This window comes from Cervus elaphus, chromosome 32 (assembly GCF_910594005.1).
Source record: "Cervus elaphus chromosome 32, mCerEla1.1, whole genome shotgun sequence".
In the NCBI taxonomy this organism is placed as follows: domain Eukaryota; kingdom Metazoa; phylum Chordata; class Mammalia; order Artiodactyla; family Cervidae; genus Cervus; species Cervus elaphus.
The window spans coordinates 27,784,023-27,799,281 of record NC_057846.1 but is presented as its reverse complement, the minus strand read 5'-3'; the positions used below and the strand labels follow the sequence as shown (position 1 = coordinate 27,799,281).

The 15,259-nt window shown below is 44.5% G+C and overlaps 1 protein-coding gene across 1 annotated transcript in view; it reads left to right on the top strand.

Annotated features, from left to right (window-relative positions):
* The first annotated feature begins 12,146 nt into the window (after positions 1–12,146).
* ZDHHC2 (zinc finger DHHC-type palmitoyltransferase 2) overlaps positions 12,147–15,259 on the top strand; it is a 66,009-nt gene continuing 62,896 nt past the window's right edge. Inside the window, exon 1 of the mRNA XM_043893747.1 lies at positions 12,147–12,500. Within this exon, the coding sequence (XP_043749682.1) occupies positions 12,374–12,500 (127 nt within the window). The 5' untranslated portion in view covers positions 12,147–12,373. The remainder of the gene's footprint in view (positions 12,501–15,259) is intronic.

Sequence of the window (15,259 nt, the reverse complement as noted above, 5' to 3'; positions counted from 1 at the left end):
TGTGATACTTGATTACTGGGTAGCAGAGAGAGGAGACGTCCTCTAGGAGGGGGACACCTAGAAGAGATGTCAGTGGCAGCTATGGTTGTGTGAGAAACTGGCTTCTGAGCAGATGGGAGAGAAGCGGTCAGTGAGGCATGGGGGGAAGGAATAACAAGACAGAAAACTAGCTGTATCTAGAGTCATATAATTGATCATCCAAACCAGGATACGTTTGAAAATGAAAGGGAACTCATTCATAATGACACCAGGATCATACTACAAACGGGGACTGTCCTGGGAAAACTAGGACATATGGTCACCTTTCCCACGTCCCTCTCTTGGTTTTTCTCTTTTATTCCTTCTTTCTTTTTCCCCCTCTTCCCTCTTCTTTTCTCTCATTTGTTCTCCCCATGGCTCTCACCAGCTTTTTCCATATACCTTTAGTGGCAATAATTTGCCATGATTATCACGAATTGGGATGCTCACGAAGTGTCCCATATTTGAACTTATTTAGACAAATGCTGCAAAAACAGCATTTCCTTTGCTGCTCTGTTAGTTACTTCTATGTAACAAATTACCCCAAAATGCAGTGATCTAGGAAAATGTATTATCTCACACAGTTACTGAGAGGAATTCAAGAGTAGCTTAGCTGGGTGATTCTGGCTCAGGGTCCCTCATGATGAGCAGTCAAGCTGATGGCTAAGACTACAGTCATCTGAAAATACGGCTGGAACTGGAGGATTGACTTCTGAGCAAGCTCACCCACATGGCTCTTGGTTGGAGGACTCTGTTCCTTGCCACTTAGGCCAACCCACAGAGCTGCTCGTGACATGACAGATCACTTCTCCCAGAACGAATGATCCAAGAGAGAGGAGAGAAACAGTGTGTCTTACGACCTAGTTTCTGAAGTTTCCCTCTCTCACTTCTACTGCATTCTATGGTAGAGACTCTGAGGACTTGACCAGAGCTAGAATATCCACTTCCAGGAAGACTCACTCACATGACTGTTGACGGGGGGCTTGTGTCCCTTGCTATGGCCCTTCCATAGGTCTGCGCCTGACATAGCAGCTAACTTCTCCCAGAGAAAGTGATCTGGAAGAGAGGAGAGGAAGTCACAGTGTCTTTTTTAACCTAGTTTTTTAAGCCATCCACCATCAATTCTGCTTTATTCTGTTCATTAAAAGTAAGCCACTCAGTCTTGTCCACGCTCAAGAGGAAGAGAATTAACCTCCACTTCTTGAAAGTAGGAGTATCAAAGAATTTGTAGACATACTTAAAAATCAGTATAACTGCATAATTATTTTCTAAACTTTGACACCTTGATTTAATTTTATTCAAAATATTTGATTTTATTCAAAGAAAACAATAAAATAGAAGAGCTAAGCTATTTACATTATATGAATATATATTTATATATATATAATTATATAAATACCAGCTAAGCTATTTACATTATGTTTTACCAGAAAAATTAGAAAACACTCCTAACTATCCAGCAATGGAAGAATGGTTTGATGAATCACAGTACTTCTATGGAAAAGAATATCGTGCAACTATTTAAAATCACTCAGAAGCCTATATATTAACATGAAAAACATTTATGATTAAATATATATAGGAAAGAACAGTAAATTGTACATTGAAAAAATATGCATTAAAAAATAGATCAGATGGGAACATACCAAAATAACAACAAGGGTGAAATCATGGGAGGTTTGTCTTTCTCCATTTCCACATTCTCTGTGGTGTAGCGGTTTCCAAGATTTCTGTTATGTATTGTTCTGTAATGTGTGATTTTGTTATGATTATTTTTTATTTTAAAAGATAATTCAAGATAATACTAACTTCCCAAATAAGGATTCGGTGGGCATTTTTGTATTTTTTTCCTATGTAGCAAAAAATAGACTGCTCAGATTTTAGATAGACTTCTAAGGGGTTGTCTCTGGTGGCTTAGCTGGTAAAGAATCTGCCTGCAATGCAGGAGAGCTGGGTTCAGTCCCTGGGTCAGGAAGATCCCCTGGAGAGAGGAATGGCAACCCACTCCAGTATTCTTGCCTGGAGAATTCCATGGACAGAGGAGCCTGGCCGGCTAAGTCCATGGGGCTGCAAAAGAGTCGGAGCAATTGTGTTAGTGATCAAAGAGTAGGAAAGTGGTGGCATCAAGAAAAGTAATTAGCTGAGAATGTAATTAACGGAGACAGAGTCTGGTTGAACACTCCAGGGAGTTAGCTACTCACCCCGCTTTGTCTTGAAGAGGCAGAGGGAGAGACTAGCTGTAGCTCATGGAAGCTGTGACCTTCAGTGACCAGGCTCCAGGAAGTGAAACAAACAACCCCATGCTATTCTCTGACTCTCTAGATCGCCTGTCCACCTCCCACTGATGGAACCAACCAGACTCCAGAGTGGAAAGACTTGTCTGATAAAAGGTGATCCCATACATAACACAAAGAAGGGAAGAAATTGGATCTGAAAGAGTAAGTGGAAATGCCTAGCATATGGGGATTATTTAAATTATCTGGGAGATGCTCTGATGAGAAGATTCTAAAGATCTTACCTCTGTACTAAAGATGTATATCAACAATGTTTGAGGACTATATATTTTGGCAATCAAACTGTTCACATAAACATGTCCAGATATCACACTGGTTATGGACATTTTCACCCTTAGACACACACACACTGCCTACATTTTAGATCACTGCAATTCATACTGATTTTTGCATATGTTCATGCATAGCTTATACCAGGTTTTATATTAGTATAGACAATATGTACACAAATGAGAAGAACATTTTCAATAATATGCACACCAGTGACCCCCCCTGGTAAAGTTATTTCCTTTGAAATAAGAGGTGTAGAAGTGGACATATCCTTTAACTGAACCATGAATCTCACTAAGGTAAGCTCCTTGTTGGGTTGAGTTTCATTTGATTTGGTTTGCTTTGCTTTGATTTTTTGCTTGCCATGTAATCTCCACCCATCAAATACCTCAACAGGAAGCCATCAAAATTCATTGAATGGATTTATTAAGACTTTTATCTTTTAAAGCCCCTACTGACAGTAAAATAGTCTCAACAGAACCATGATTTTTGTAGTTTATAAACATGTTGGAAATTTCAGCTCTTTTGTAATGATTATAGTTACAACTGATCTTTTTATAAGCAAAGTTAATTACTACTCTTAGTTAAAGTAGATGTTTTATTCCAGTGTTGCAGGCAGTATAAGTCACTGCAGTGTTCTATATTTAACAAAATAATAGAATACTAATGCTTTTAACATTAGCTTAAGTCACTGGAATTTGCATTCACATATGTGTGTTCATATTCCTGCTAATTAAAGAGTAATTATAAATTTCTATAGGTAACTATCTTTACCGCTGTGAAAGTTTCATTATCACATTGTATATAAAGTCCAGTTTACCTTATATCCATCAAAAATATTTTAAAACTGTATAATTTCTACATTATGATTAAATTAATATTTTTGAGCAATTCACAAGATGACCATGCCAAGTTGTTGAATCTTTTCCACTTGGGAATTAAAAATATTATCTTCACTATTTTATGGAGTTTAAGAGAACGCTTAAAAGAATGAAAATGTATTACCCAAACCCATTACTTGGTTTAAAGCATAAAATCTAGAACCTCTAATCATTTGGATTTTGAACTTTCAACCACTATATAGAGTGCTCGAAAAACCAAACATCTATGTTGTCTGATATAAAGGTTATTGATATTCCACTGCCAACCTATTATAGCATTTCATAGCATGACCCATTATCAAAAAGACTGAAATATAAGCAAATGGAGAAAGGTTTTATCAAGCAGTGAAACAGTCCAAAGAAATTCAGAATCTGGAGTGTCCAAGCATCACATTGTATATTCAAAGTGTCTAGGCCTTCCCAGGTGATGCCAGTGATAAAGAACCCGCCGGCCAATGCAGAAGACTCAAACAAGGGTTTGATCCCTGCGTCGGGAAGCATGGCAACCCACTCCAGTATTCTTGTCTGGAGCATCCCACAAACAGAGGCGCCTGCCAGGCTACAGTCCATAGGGTCACAAAGAGTCAGACACAACTGAAGCAACTTAGCATGCACGCAAAAAGTCTAAGGTATAAACCATAACTTACACTGCGTAAATTCTAGCTGATGGAAGAATTCCCAATAATCAAAATTTTTTCTACTACAAATTCGAAGCCAACATGCCTTTTTTGTTAAATATCATCATTAAATATTTATTCTCTATTTTTCCTGCTCTTTTTAAAGACCTGAGAAAACTCTGTGGTTAGATATTTTTTTCTTCTACAGTAAAAAATTGCAATGTGAGCTTGATCTCTTAAGTTTCATTTAAAATCTTTGACAACACTTGAAATGCTTATTAATATTAAACATTGTGTGTGTGTGTATATATGTGTGTGTGTGTGTGTATATATATATATATATATATATATATATATATATATATACATATATAATATATATAGCAGGACAAAAGCATGTCTTGAGCCAGAGCCAGTGTGAGTGAGTTTGTACAGACTGCTGGGCAAGATGTATTAATTCCACCTCCTCCCACATCTGCCATACAGAAAATCCAGCATGACCAATCTAGCCTACAGCTTGACAGAAATAGTGCTGAATATAACCAACTGTTCTTTGGGTCTCCTTGCTTATTATCTACTTAACCAAAAGGACAGAAAGGGTATTGATGGCCACTGGATGAAGACACATGATTCTGTGCTTGAAGGCTGGAGTTATCCCAAGATAAGGCTGTGTCAAGCACTTTGGGAGAAAAACTAAACCCACGGTGTAGCTTTATGGGTAGGAATTTGAGTGTAGTATTGTAATACATCTTCCCCTGCATATCCTTTGCAAGTAGTTGTTGTTCAGTCACTCAGCGGTGTCCGACTCTTTGTGACCCCAGGCACTGCAGCACACCAGGCTTCCCTGTCCTTCACCATCTCCCAAAGCTTGCTCAAACTCATGTCCATTGAATCGGTGATACCATCCAACCATCTCGTCCTCTGTTGTCCCCTTCTCCTATCTTCAGTATTTCCCAGAACAGGGTCTTTTCCAGTGAGTCAGCTCTTCGCATCAGGTGGCCAGAGTATTGGAGCTTGTTTCAGCATCAGTCCTTCTAATGAATATTCAGGATTAATTTGCTTTAGGATTTACTGGTTTGATCTCCTTGCAGTCCAAGGGACTCTCAAGAGTCTTCTCCAACACCACAGTTCAAAAGCATCAATTCTTCAGCCCTCAGCCTTCCTTATGGTACAACTCTCACATCCATGCATGACTACTGGAAAAAACCATAGCTATGACTAGACAGACCTGTGTCGGCAAAGTAATGTCTCTGCTTTTTAATATGCTGTCGAGATTGGTCATAGCTTTTCTTCCAAACAAGCATCTTTTAATTTCATGGCTGCAGTTACCACCTGCAGTGGTTTTGGAGCCCAAGAAAATAAAGTCTGTCACTGTTTCCATTGTTTCCCCATCTATTTGCCATAAAGTAATGGGACCAGATGCCACAATCTTCGTTTTATGAATGTTGAGTTTTAAGCCAGCTTTTTCACTCTCCTCTTTCACTTTCATCAAGAGGCTCTTAAGTTCCTCTTCACTTTCTGCTATTAGGGTGGTGTCATCTGCATGTCTGAGGTCATTGATACGTCTCCTGGCAATCTTGATTCCAACTTGTGCTTCATCCAGCCCAGCATTTTGCGTGATGTACTCTGCATAAAAGTTAAATAAGCAGGGTGACAATATACAGCCTTGACGTACTCCTTCCCAATTTGAAACCAGTTTGTTGTTCCATGTCCAGTTCAAACTGTCTCTTCTTGACCTGCATACAGGTTTCTCAGGAGGCAGGTAAGGTGGTCTGGTATTCCCATCTCTTTAAGAATTTTCCACAGTTTGTTGTGATCCACACAGTCAAAGGCTTTGGCGTAGTCAATGAAGCATATGTTTTTCTGGAATTCTCTTGCTTTTTCTCTGATCCAACGGATGTTGGCACTTTGATATCTGGTTCCTCTGCCTTTTCTCAATCCAGCTTTAACATCTAGAATTTCTCAGTTCAGATACTGTTGAAGCCTGGCTTGGAGAGTTTTGAGCATTACTTTGCTAGCATGTGAAATGAGTACAATTGTGCAGTAGTTTGAACATTCTTTGGCATTGCCCTTGTTTGTGATTGGAATGAAAAGTGATCTTTTCCAGTCCTGTGGCTGCTGCTGATTGAGTGCAGCACTTTCACAGCATCATCTTTTAGGATTTGAAATAGCTCAGCTGGAATTCCATCACCTCCACTAGCTGTTTGTAGTGATTATTTGTACATAAACCTCAAGTGGAAGAATCTAGAGTGTGACCTCTTGTCCCTCTGGTGTGGTACAGCTAGCTCTTGGCTCTTTAGATTCACATCTTCAAGAGAAGAAAGCTCCTAATACTATTAACCTGAAGTGTCTTCAACTTCCCTGCTATTGTTCAGTTGCTAAGTCGTCTCCGACTTTTTGCAATCCCATGTACTGCAGCACGCCAGATTTCTCTGTTAACTTCCTATTAGCTCTGAGTTTCTTGTTTCTATAAAACAGTACAGCTATAATTAGAGATAATTTTTTTCCCTTGCAGTTATAAACATATGGCTTGCCTCATGAATATTCAGACAAGAGTTGATGTCTAAGCAGCCCTGTTGAATGGAATCCTCTGTGACGATGGAAATGTTCTAGATTTTCACTGTCCACTACAGTGGCCACTGTTGTCAAGTGGCTCTGAGCCCTTGATGCGTGGCTATTCCAACTAAGGAAATGGAATTATGTTATTTTTTTTTTAATTTTTTTTTTTTTTTTTCCAGTGGGTTTTGTCATACATTGATATGAATCAGCCATGGATTTACATGTATTCCCAATCCCGATCCCCCCTCCCACCTCCCTCTCCACCCGATTCCTCTGGGTCTATTTTACTTTAACTGATTTTAATTAACGTTGAATAGCCACACATGACTGGTGGCTGCTTACTGGACAGTGCAGGTCTGGAGACTGTGATTTGAAGGCATCAGGTAGGAACCTCTGTGCCCCAACTCCTGTGTCTCTATTTCTCATAGTGCCTCAGCCTCCATGACCCTTTAAGAATTGGGATGCTGAATGAGATTAAAACTATGTTCCAGGCAGTTCTTGTTGCAAATACAAGTCAATGCTAGTGGACTTACACACACACAAAAATGTTTTTGTAGGTGTGTATACACCCCCACAGAATCAACTGGAAGCCTGGAGAATTAAACTTGAATTGGCAGTCTCCAAGGATACCACTCCTGGCCTTGACACCGCTGGACACTTGCCACCTCACTGCCTCCCCTGGCCACTCTCTGCTGGCCACTGAACTCTCAACTCCACCGTGGCCACGTCTCATCACTTCTAATTGAACTTTTGCCATTGTTTCCCCACTCTAAGATCCTGCCAGTCCATGAAGAGGAAATATCTGCTCACCTTTTTGGTCCATAGATACAGATTTCTCCCTGTTTAGGGGCAAGGGACGGGGGTCGGTGTAGACAAAAGCATTCATTTAAAGGACAAGTTCCAACTTTATTTCTAAAGGGATTAAGCTTAGCCAACTGAAAAGAAGTGGAAGCAGAAACAGAATGATTTGCTAAACTGAAAAAAATGTTCTCATTATAATTGTTTTCAATTTTCTGAATATGGCTTTTATTAATCATTAGCCACTAAATTATAGCATAAAATTGTATAATTATAATATAATTATAATTAGTTACAAGTATATATAATTGGTCATGAAGTTATAATTCTAATTTGTAATTGGCATGGTTAAACTAACGGCTGATGCCTTTGAAATCTCTATGAAAACATGTCAGTAGAGCGGCACTGCATGGCGCGCGCCTGCCATCTAGTGGCAAGATGCTATTAACGCTCTCATGGCCGTCCCACACTGGAAAAGACCCTGATGCTGGGAAAGATTGAAGGCAGGAGGAAAAGGGGACAACAGAGGATGAAATGGCTGGATGGCATCACCGACTCGATGAACATGAGTTTGAGCAAACTCCGGGAGATGGTGAAGGACAGGGAAACCTAGTTGCTGCAGTCCATGGGGCCGCAAACAGTTGGACGTGGCTGAGTGACTTAACAACAGAGATCCTACAGGGCTTGAAAGGCAAGCCAGAGTTTTTCCCACTTTACAATTTTCCCAATGTTTTGACCCAATCCACCAGACACTCGTTAGGCCTTTGCAATTCTCTCCCATTATATTCCAATCTATTCCACTCCAGGCTAACTGTACACTATAAATCTCTTGAGAACCAAAGTGTATCTGAGCAGCACTTTGAACCACATTCCCTAAACCAAGTTCCCTTTCTAAGACTGCTTTTATGTTACTTGCGTCCAGAGACAACACGTGGTTTGGGCATGCTATTAACATCCCACAGAGAATATCTCGGCTACTATTACAAAAGTGCAAATTATCACTGGAGTCATTGATGTCATAGTTCTCTGACTTCTAAAGGGATTTTTTCCCCCCAAAGAGTGATAAGCTTAGTTTAAGAAAACAATGAAAGAGGATCTGTCAGTATTGTTTTCAGAGCTCTAAGGTGGTTTGGCTGAAAAGATGAGATGAGTCTGCAATAGGCAGCAGAAGCGGAGGTTCATGCTCCCTAGAGACAGGCTGTGTCCAGGGCTTCCTGGGCTTGGTTCAGGCTGTTCTTGATTCATACTATTCATACTATGAAAGGCAATAAGCAAATATTTTAATCTGCATCAGGAAGTAGGAGGAAGATTTGGAGTATTAACCGGATGGCAAGATAGATTTGAAGCTTGGGGACTGAAGAATCTGGGGGTTGTTTCCAATTAGATCTTGACTGGAGGAGACGAAAAAGATCGTTTTCTCGGTGGAGGCAGGGTGTCAGAATAGGAGTTTTGAAAAGCGAATGACTTTGATAAACTAGTAAGTGGGTGGAGCATTGAGGCAGAGGCCTGGTAAGGACAGAGTTATGCTTCTTAGGGACTCTCTCCTGCCCTCCTGCTTGCCAGGCCATTCCCTTCTTCTTTCCTTTTGTTTAACTCTCTCCTTTGCCATGGTTCACTTGACTTTTCATAAATGGCAATAGCAGTTTTATCAAGGTTATTACATGGAATTCATAATTTGATATAATTAGTGAATATCTAAAATTGGTGAGTTGAACCTTCTGTACTTCTCTCTCAGGAGTAACTCTCCAGTGAAGTTTCTTCATAACTGTTGATGACCTTCAGATTGTTTTCCCATTGATGCACAGCTCTAAATAAAGCAAAAAAAGGTGGTGGGGGGGGGGTGCTCCCTAGTCCTAAAAACTAAGTTATCCTTCTCATTCTCATCGGAGACTATTATCTGGAGGTTGACCACTCACCAAAGAGCTTACATTTGTGCATGCATGCTTGTGCTTGTCTAATTAATGCCTGGCTATTTTTTAGTAGCTGAATTGTGTCCCACTTTTTGTGACCCCATGGACTGTATGTAGCCTGCCAGGCTCCTCTGTCCATGGGATTTTCGAGGCAAGAATACTGGAGTGGGTTGCCATTTCCTTCTCAGAAGAAACTTCCACCTCAGGGACTGAACCTGCGTCTCGTCTCCTGCATTGGCAGGGGGATTCTTAACCACTTAGCCACCTGGGGGTGCCCAGGCAGAGCTAAATCCTATCTTTGTGTGGCTTTAGAAACAAGTATTCGTGAACTAGATTTTCTTTTTTAGGTAAGAGTGATACCCTTGGAGAACTCAGTGATGATTCAAAACAGGTTGCAATTATTCCTCAAATATTATAAATTACATGTTGTGTGCTCATTCACATCTGACTCTTTGCAACCCCATGGACTCCAAGCCTCCCTGCCTCAGGCCTCCCTGTCCCTCACCATCTCCCAGAGTTTGCCCAAGTTCATGTCCATTGCATCAGTGATGTCATCCAGCTATCTCATCCTCTGACACCCTCTTCTCCTTCTGCCCTCAATCATTCCCAGCATCAGGGACTTTTCCTATGAGTTGGCTATTCACATCAGGTGACCCAAATACTGGAGTTTCAGCTTCAGCATCAGCCCTTCCAATGAATATTCAGGACTGATTCCCTTTAAGAAAATGTAGCCTCCTCCAAATGGCTCAGATGGTAAAGAATCTGCCCGCAATGCAGGAGACCTGGGTTCGATCCCTGGGTTGGGAAGATCCCCTGGAGGAGGGCATGGCAACCCACTCCAGTATTCTTACCTGGAGAGTCCCATGGACAGAGGAGCCTGGCGGGCTACATACAGTCCATGGGGTCACAAAGACTCGGACACGACTGAGTGACTAAGCACAACAGCACAGCCTCCTTCCAATTCTCCTGCATATTCTTCCGAAAGGGTAAAAGATGTGAAAACTGGAGAATACTCTCCATTTCTGACCACAAAACCCTGTAAGACTGCTTGAAGAGAAGCTGCAGATGACACTATAGCATCTAATACCTAAAGCAGCACACTTGGCACTTTCTTCCACTGTTTCTAGCATGGGATAATTGATCCCTTACTTCTCATTCCTCAGAATTCATCAGTGACCTTCAAGGCTGACGTTCTCATCTTTATGGAGGTACCTCAGCCCTAGTAGGAACTTTCTTGTTTTTAGAGTCTTCTGACTGGGAACGTAAGTTTGATATCCATAGGTTGTCAGGTTGAGGATTCCAAAAAAGTTATGTTTTTATATTCATTACCGTATAACGGTATAAGGCCTTCTACCAACATAAAATGATTCACTGGGATAGACGTCATCTCACTTCAATAATTCAAAGTCTGACAGAAACTTGAAGGCATTTTCTATGCATTTTAAAATAGAAGTGCAAAGAGAGTTGGTGTGTGTGTTTAACATAATAGCTATTTCAGGAGGGGAGATTAGCTTGCTGTTTAATCCAGTCACAGAAAGATAATCGCAGATATAAGACCTTAAATTTCTTTATGTAAATAGGTACTTCTTTTTATTGTTCATTCATTCTACAGATGAATACGAAGCAATATCATCCAATATGGTTGCTGTGTGGTGTATACACATATATTCATTAATTGTTAAAATCGCACACATTATATATAGTGATTATGCACATAATTCAGAGACACTATATTAACTGGGGGGCGGGGGGTGGTTTCCACTTGGAGCCAGGTTCGTTCATAATCAGATGAAGGGAAAAAGAAAACAATTTCAGAAGCATTCGTATCTTTTCCGTTTCATCAACCTTAAAGCCAGGGCGTCGGTCTCACTACATTCAGGATTCTTTCAGGATTTTTAGCAATGGCTTTACAACCAGCTATATGCTATGTTTAGAATTGCCATCACAAAAGAAACTGTAGTGAAGAACCGGCTGGGGAAAGAGTACCCGGAGGGAAGCCCCGGACTTTCGGGAGGGGGCGGTGGGAATGGTTACTCTAACAATCACAAAGTGACTTGAAAGAGTTCAAATTCTCAGAGCAGATAATTGGTGTTTCTGACTCCAGCGGTCCCTGGATGCCCAACCCAAGGTGCTTCCTCCTCACGCACGGTGCAGCCCCACATCCCCCCCAAAAGCCTCGCGGAACGGAAGCGCCGGGGCCGTAACGCGCCAGCCCGGCCCTCGCTGCCCCCCGTTTACCCGCAGTTGAAGCGACCCTTTCTGAGAAGCGGGCGGCGGGGACCTTGGCCTGGGCGCCTGAGGACTTCGCGGTGGCGCGCCCCCAGGGGAGGTGTCTCGCCGGCTCCGTGCCGGCGGCTCCCGGGGCCAGGGGATCGGGTCCGCGCCGGCGGCTCCCGGGGCGGCCCCTCCCCGGCGCGTCTCCGCGCCCCGCGCCGCCGCCCAGTGTCCTCGCCCCGCGCGGGGCCGGTTCGTCGGGGTCCAGGGACCCGGGGCGGGGGGCGGGGGTGGAAGGGCCAAGGTGGGAACCTTCTCTCCGGCCTCGGATGCCGGTGAGGTGCCCCGCGGCGAGGGCGCGAGGGCCTGGGGCGCGGCAGGCACCGGAGGCAGTGCCCCGAGCGCACGCCGGAGGGCGCCGCGGGCCGCGCCGGGCCGGCGGCCTGGAGGGGGACGCCGGGGGGCGGGCGGGCCGCGCGGAGGCGGGGCGGAGGCTCCCACCGCCGCCGCCTCCTCCTCCTCCTCCTCCTCCTCCCGCCGCTCGCTGCCCGCTCCTCCCCGGCCGCCTCCTCCGCGCCCTCCTCTCGCAGCCACCGCCGCCGCCGCGCTGAGGAGCGGGGAGTCCGCGGCGCCGGCTCGGGGCTGCGGGATGGGGACTTAGCGCCACGGCGGCGGCAGTGGCCGCGGCGCACCCGGCCGCCGCCCCGGGGTCCGTCCCGCCGGGGCCGCCGGGCGCGGCCAGCCCGCCCCGGAGCCAGGCCCGCGGGCGGCGGCGGCGGCGGCGGAGCTGGGCAGGTGGATGCGGCTGGAAGATGGCGCCCTCGGGCCCGGGCAGCGTGAGGCGGCGGTGCCGGCGGGTGCTCTACTGGATCCCGGTGGTGTTCATCAGCCTCCTGCTCGGCTGGTCCTACTACGCCTACGCCATCCAGCTGTGCATCGGTGAGTGCGCGCCCGGCCCGGCCCGCCGCCGCCCCGCGCGCCCCTGGCCCCCGCCGCCTCCCGCCTGACAGTCCCGGGACGCGGGGACCCCGAGCGCCCGGCGCCGCGCCCCGGCTCTCCCCACCCGCCCCGGACCCCCCGAACGCTCCGGGCGCCACCAGCTGGCTGCGGCTCTCCCGGCGCCGCGGCCGAGAACAGCCTCGGGGCAGTCTCCTTCCACTCCCCGTACGGTCGCCTTCCCCAAACAACTCTCCGGGGACGGTGTCACCTCCACCCCGGCGCGCTCGCAGCCCAGCCACACCCCCTCCCTCGTCCGGCCGGTGCCCGGGAGAGCGGGGGACCCCCGGCGCCCCGCCGAGCCGGGAGGTCCGGGAGGCTGCGCTGGGCCCCGGAGGGCTCCGGGCTGGGCCGGGAGCCGAGCTGCGCCAGCCCCGCGCGGGGAACGGGGGCCTCGGGTGCCCGAGCTGTCCCTCCCTATTGGTCCCTAATCCACTTTTTAGACATTTGTGACAGCACGCAGGGCCGTTTTCGCTGCCTTTACGATTTGAACATTGCCAGTTGGACACTTTCTAGCTACGGAGAGGTGGAGGGAGGTGGGTGGAGCTGGGGCCGAGGTGAGCTACTGGAAAGTGTTTTCAGAGATCTGTGCGATACGCAAGACCAGAAATTAGGTGTCAGGATAATAGAAGGAAAAGAAGAGGCGACCCTTCCGCTGTTTTGTTTTGCTTTTTCATCCAGAGTGCCAAGTGGCTCAAGTCCAAGTTTTAGGCTCCCGAATTGGTGGATTAGGGTGCTGTCAGTGCTGAAAATGAGAAAACAAAAAGTTGATTATGCACAGCTAGGGAATACAGTCCTGTTCCGTAATGTAAGCAGGCTCACGTTAGAGGTTTCCTGAAAGCCCATGTGTTGTCAGAAAAGGATGAACCAGACGATGACGTTTCTGCCAGCGATTTGTGTTTTGTCTTTTCATCCCCCAGAGCGCTAGCTTCTGGTGAGACCAGGAGAAAGGTTGGAGAGTGGCCTGCTCAACTTAAGCGTTTTGCAAGCTGCCAGATTCACACAGAATCTTTTCCGAAGCCGTCTTACCTCAAAATGTGGCCGCTTGTGAGAAATAGCAGGTGTCAGAATAACACACCAAAATAATGACTAACTTTTAAGAGAATTGAGACTGATTTCCCATTTTGTATAGTTTTAAGATTTGGTATTATTACTTTGTTTATTGGATTAAGAAACAATATTTCAGTACCCAAAAAAAAGTGAGCTTTTTTTGTTTTTTAAGGATTGTGTACTGAAATCAGGACAGCTCAACTAAATACATAGTATTCAAGTTATCTAGAATGTGTAGCAAGAAAGTTTTCAGAACCATGTTGTACTTTTTGTATTAACTGTTAGTTTTAAAATGACCTGCCTTGTTGAGGGATAACTGTAATGTTACATAACTATTAGAAACCTTTGTTGTATTTCATTCCTTCTCTCTCTTGGATGCAGTGAGCATCTCCAGTTAATGGAACTGATACAAAAGGGGGGAGTCTCAAAAGGCCTCCATTATCAAAACAGGCAAACTAATTCACCTCTGTTATCACATTAAGCTAAGAAGCTTAGCCTGATGCAGCCTCATGTCCATCAGGAGGAAACACATGAAGGCAGAGAGAGCTTTTTGACCCTTCCGGTTACTTCTGCCCCAGCTGAGTTCTGCATGGAGGTCTTCCTGTGTTGAATGGACAAGTGATGGGGGAGGAAGTAAATGGAAGATTGCTGTTTTATCTGGATATTATTTTTATATATGTGTATATATATGTATATGCTCAGTCATGTCTGACTCTGCAACCTCATGGACTGCAACCCACGAGGCTCCTGTCTCCATGGGATTTCCCAGGCAAGAATATTGGAGTGGATTGCCATTTCCTACTTCAGGGGATCTTCCCCACCCAGGGATTGAACCTGAGTCTCTTGTGTCTCTTGCATTGGCAGGTGGATTCTTTACCACTGCACCACCTGGGAAGCCTGTATATATATATATATATATATATATATATATATATATACACACACACACACACATATATATACTTTTTTTTCCTGTAAGTTTTTTTATATATATTCTTTAAAATTTGTATATACTTTCTACAAGTTTAAAATAAATCTAAAGTATCCTTGAAATCCCACACCAGTATTCACACATATATATACTTTTTTTTTCTGTAAGATTTATATATATACTTCTTAAAGTTTGTATATACTTTCTATAAGTTTAAGATAAATCTAAAGTATCCTTGAAATCCCACACCAGTATTTTAGTAAGTGTAAATTTGACTAAGGGAGGAATGCCTCTATTTTTATTTTTTTTAAATTACTTTGTTATTCTTATTTATTTTTATTTTTTGATTGTGCTGGGGTCATGTGGGATCTTAGTTCCCTGACCAGGGATTGAACCCACGCCCCCTGCTTTGGGAGGGCAGAGTCTTAACTACTGGACCACTGGGGAAGTCCCGAATGCCTCTGAAGTTGTCAGAAAGTAGTTTTTATACTAAAGCCATAGAAACAGGTTGTAAGTAATCCTGTGAAAAATCTAGATCCTAAAGTCTAGAGAGCATGTATGCTCAGTTGTGTCCAACTCTTTTTGCCCCATGGACTGTAACCCGCCAAGCTCCTCTGTCCATGGGAATCTCCAGGCAAGAATACTGGAGTGGGTTGCCATTTCCTTCTCCAGGGGATCTTCCTGACCCAGGGATCAAACCTGTGTCTCTTGCATCTCCTGC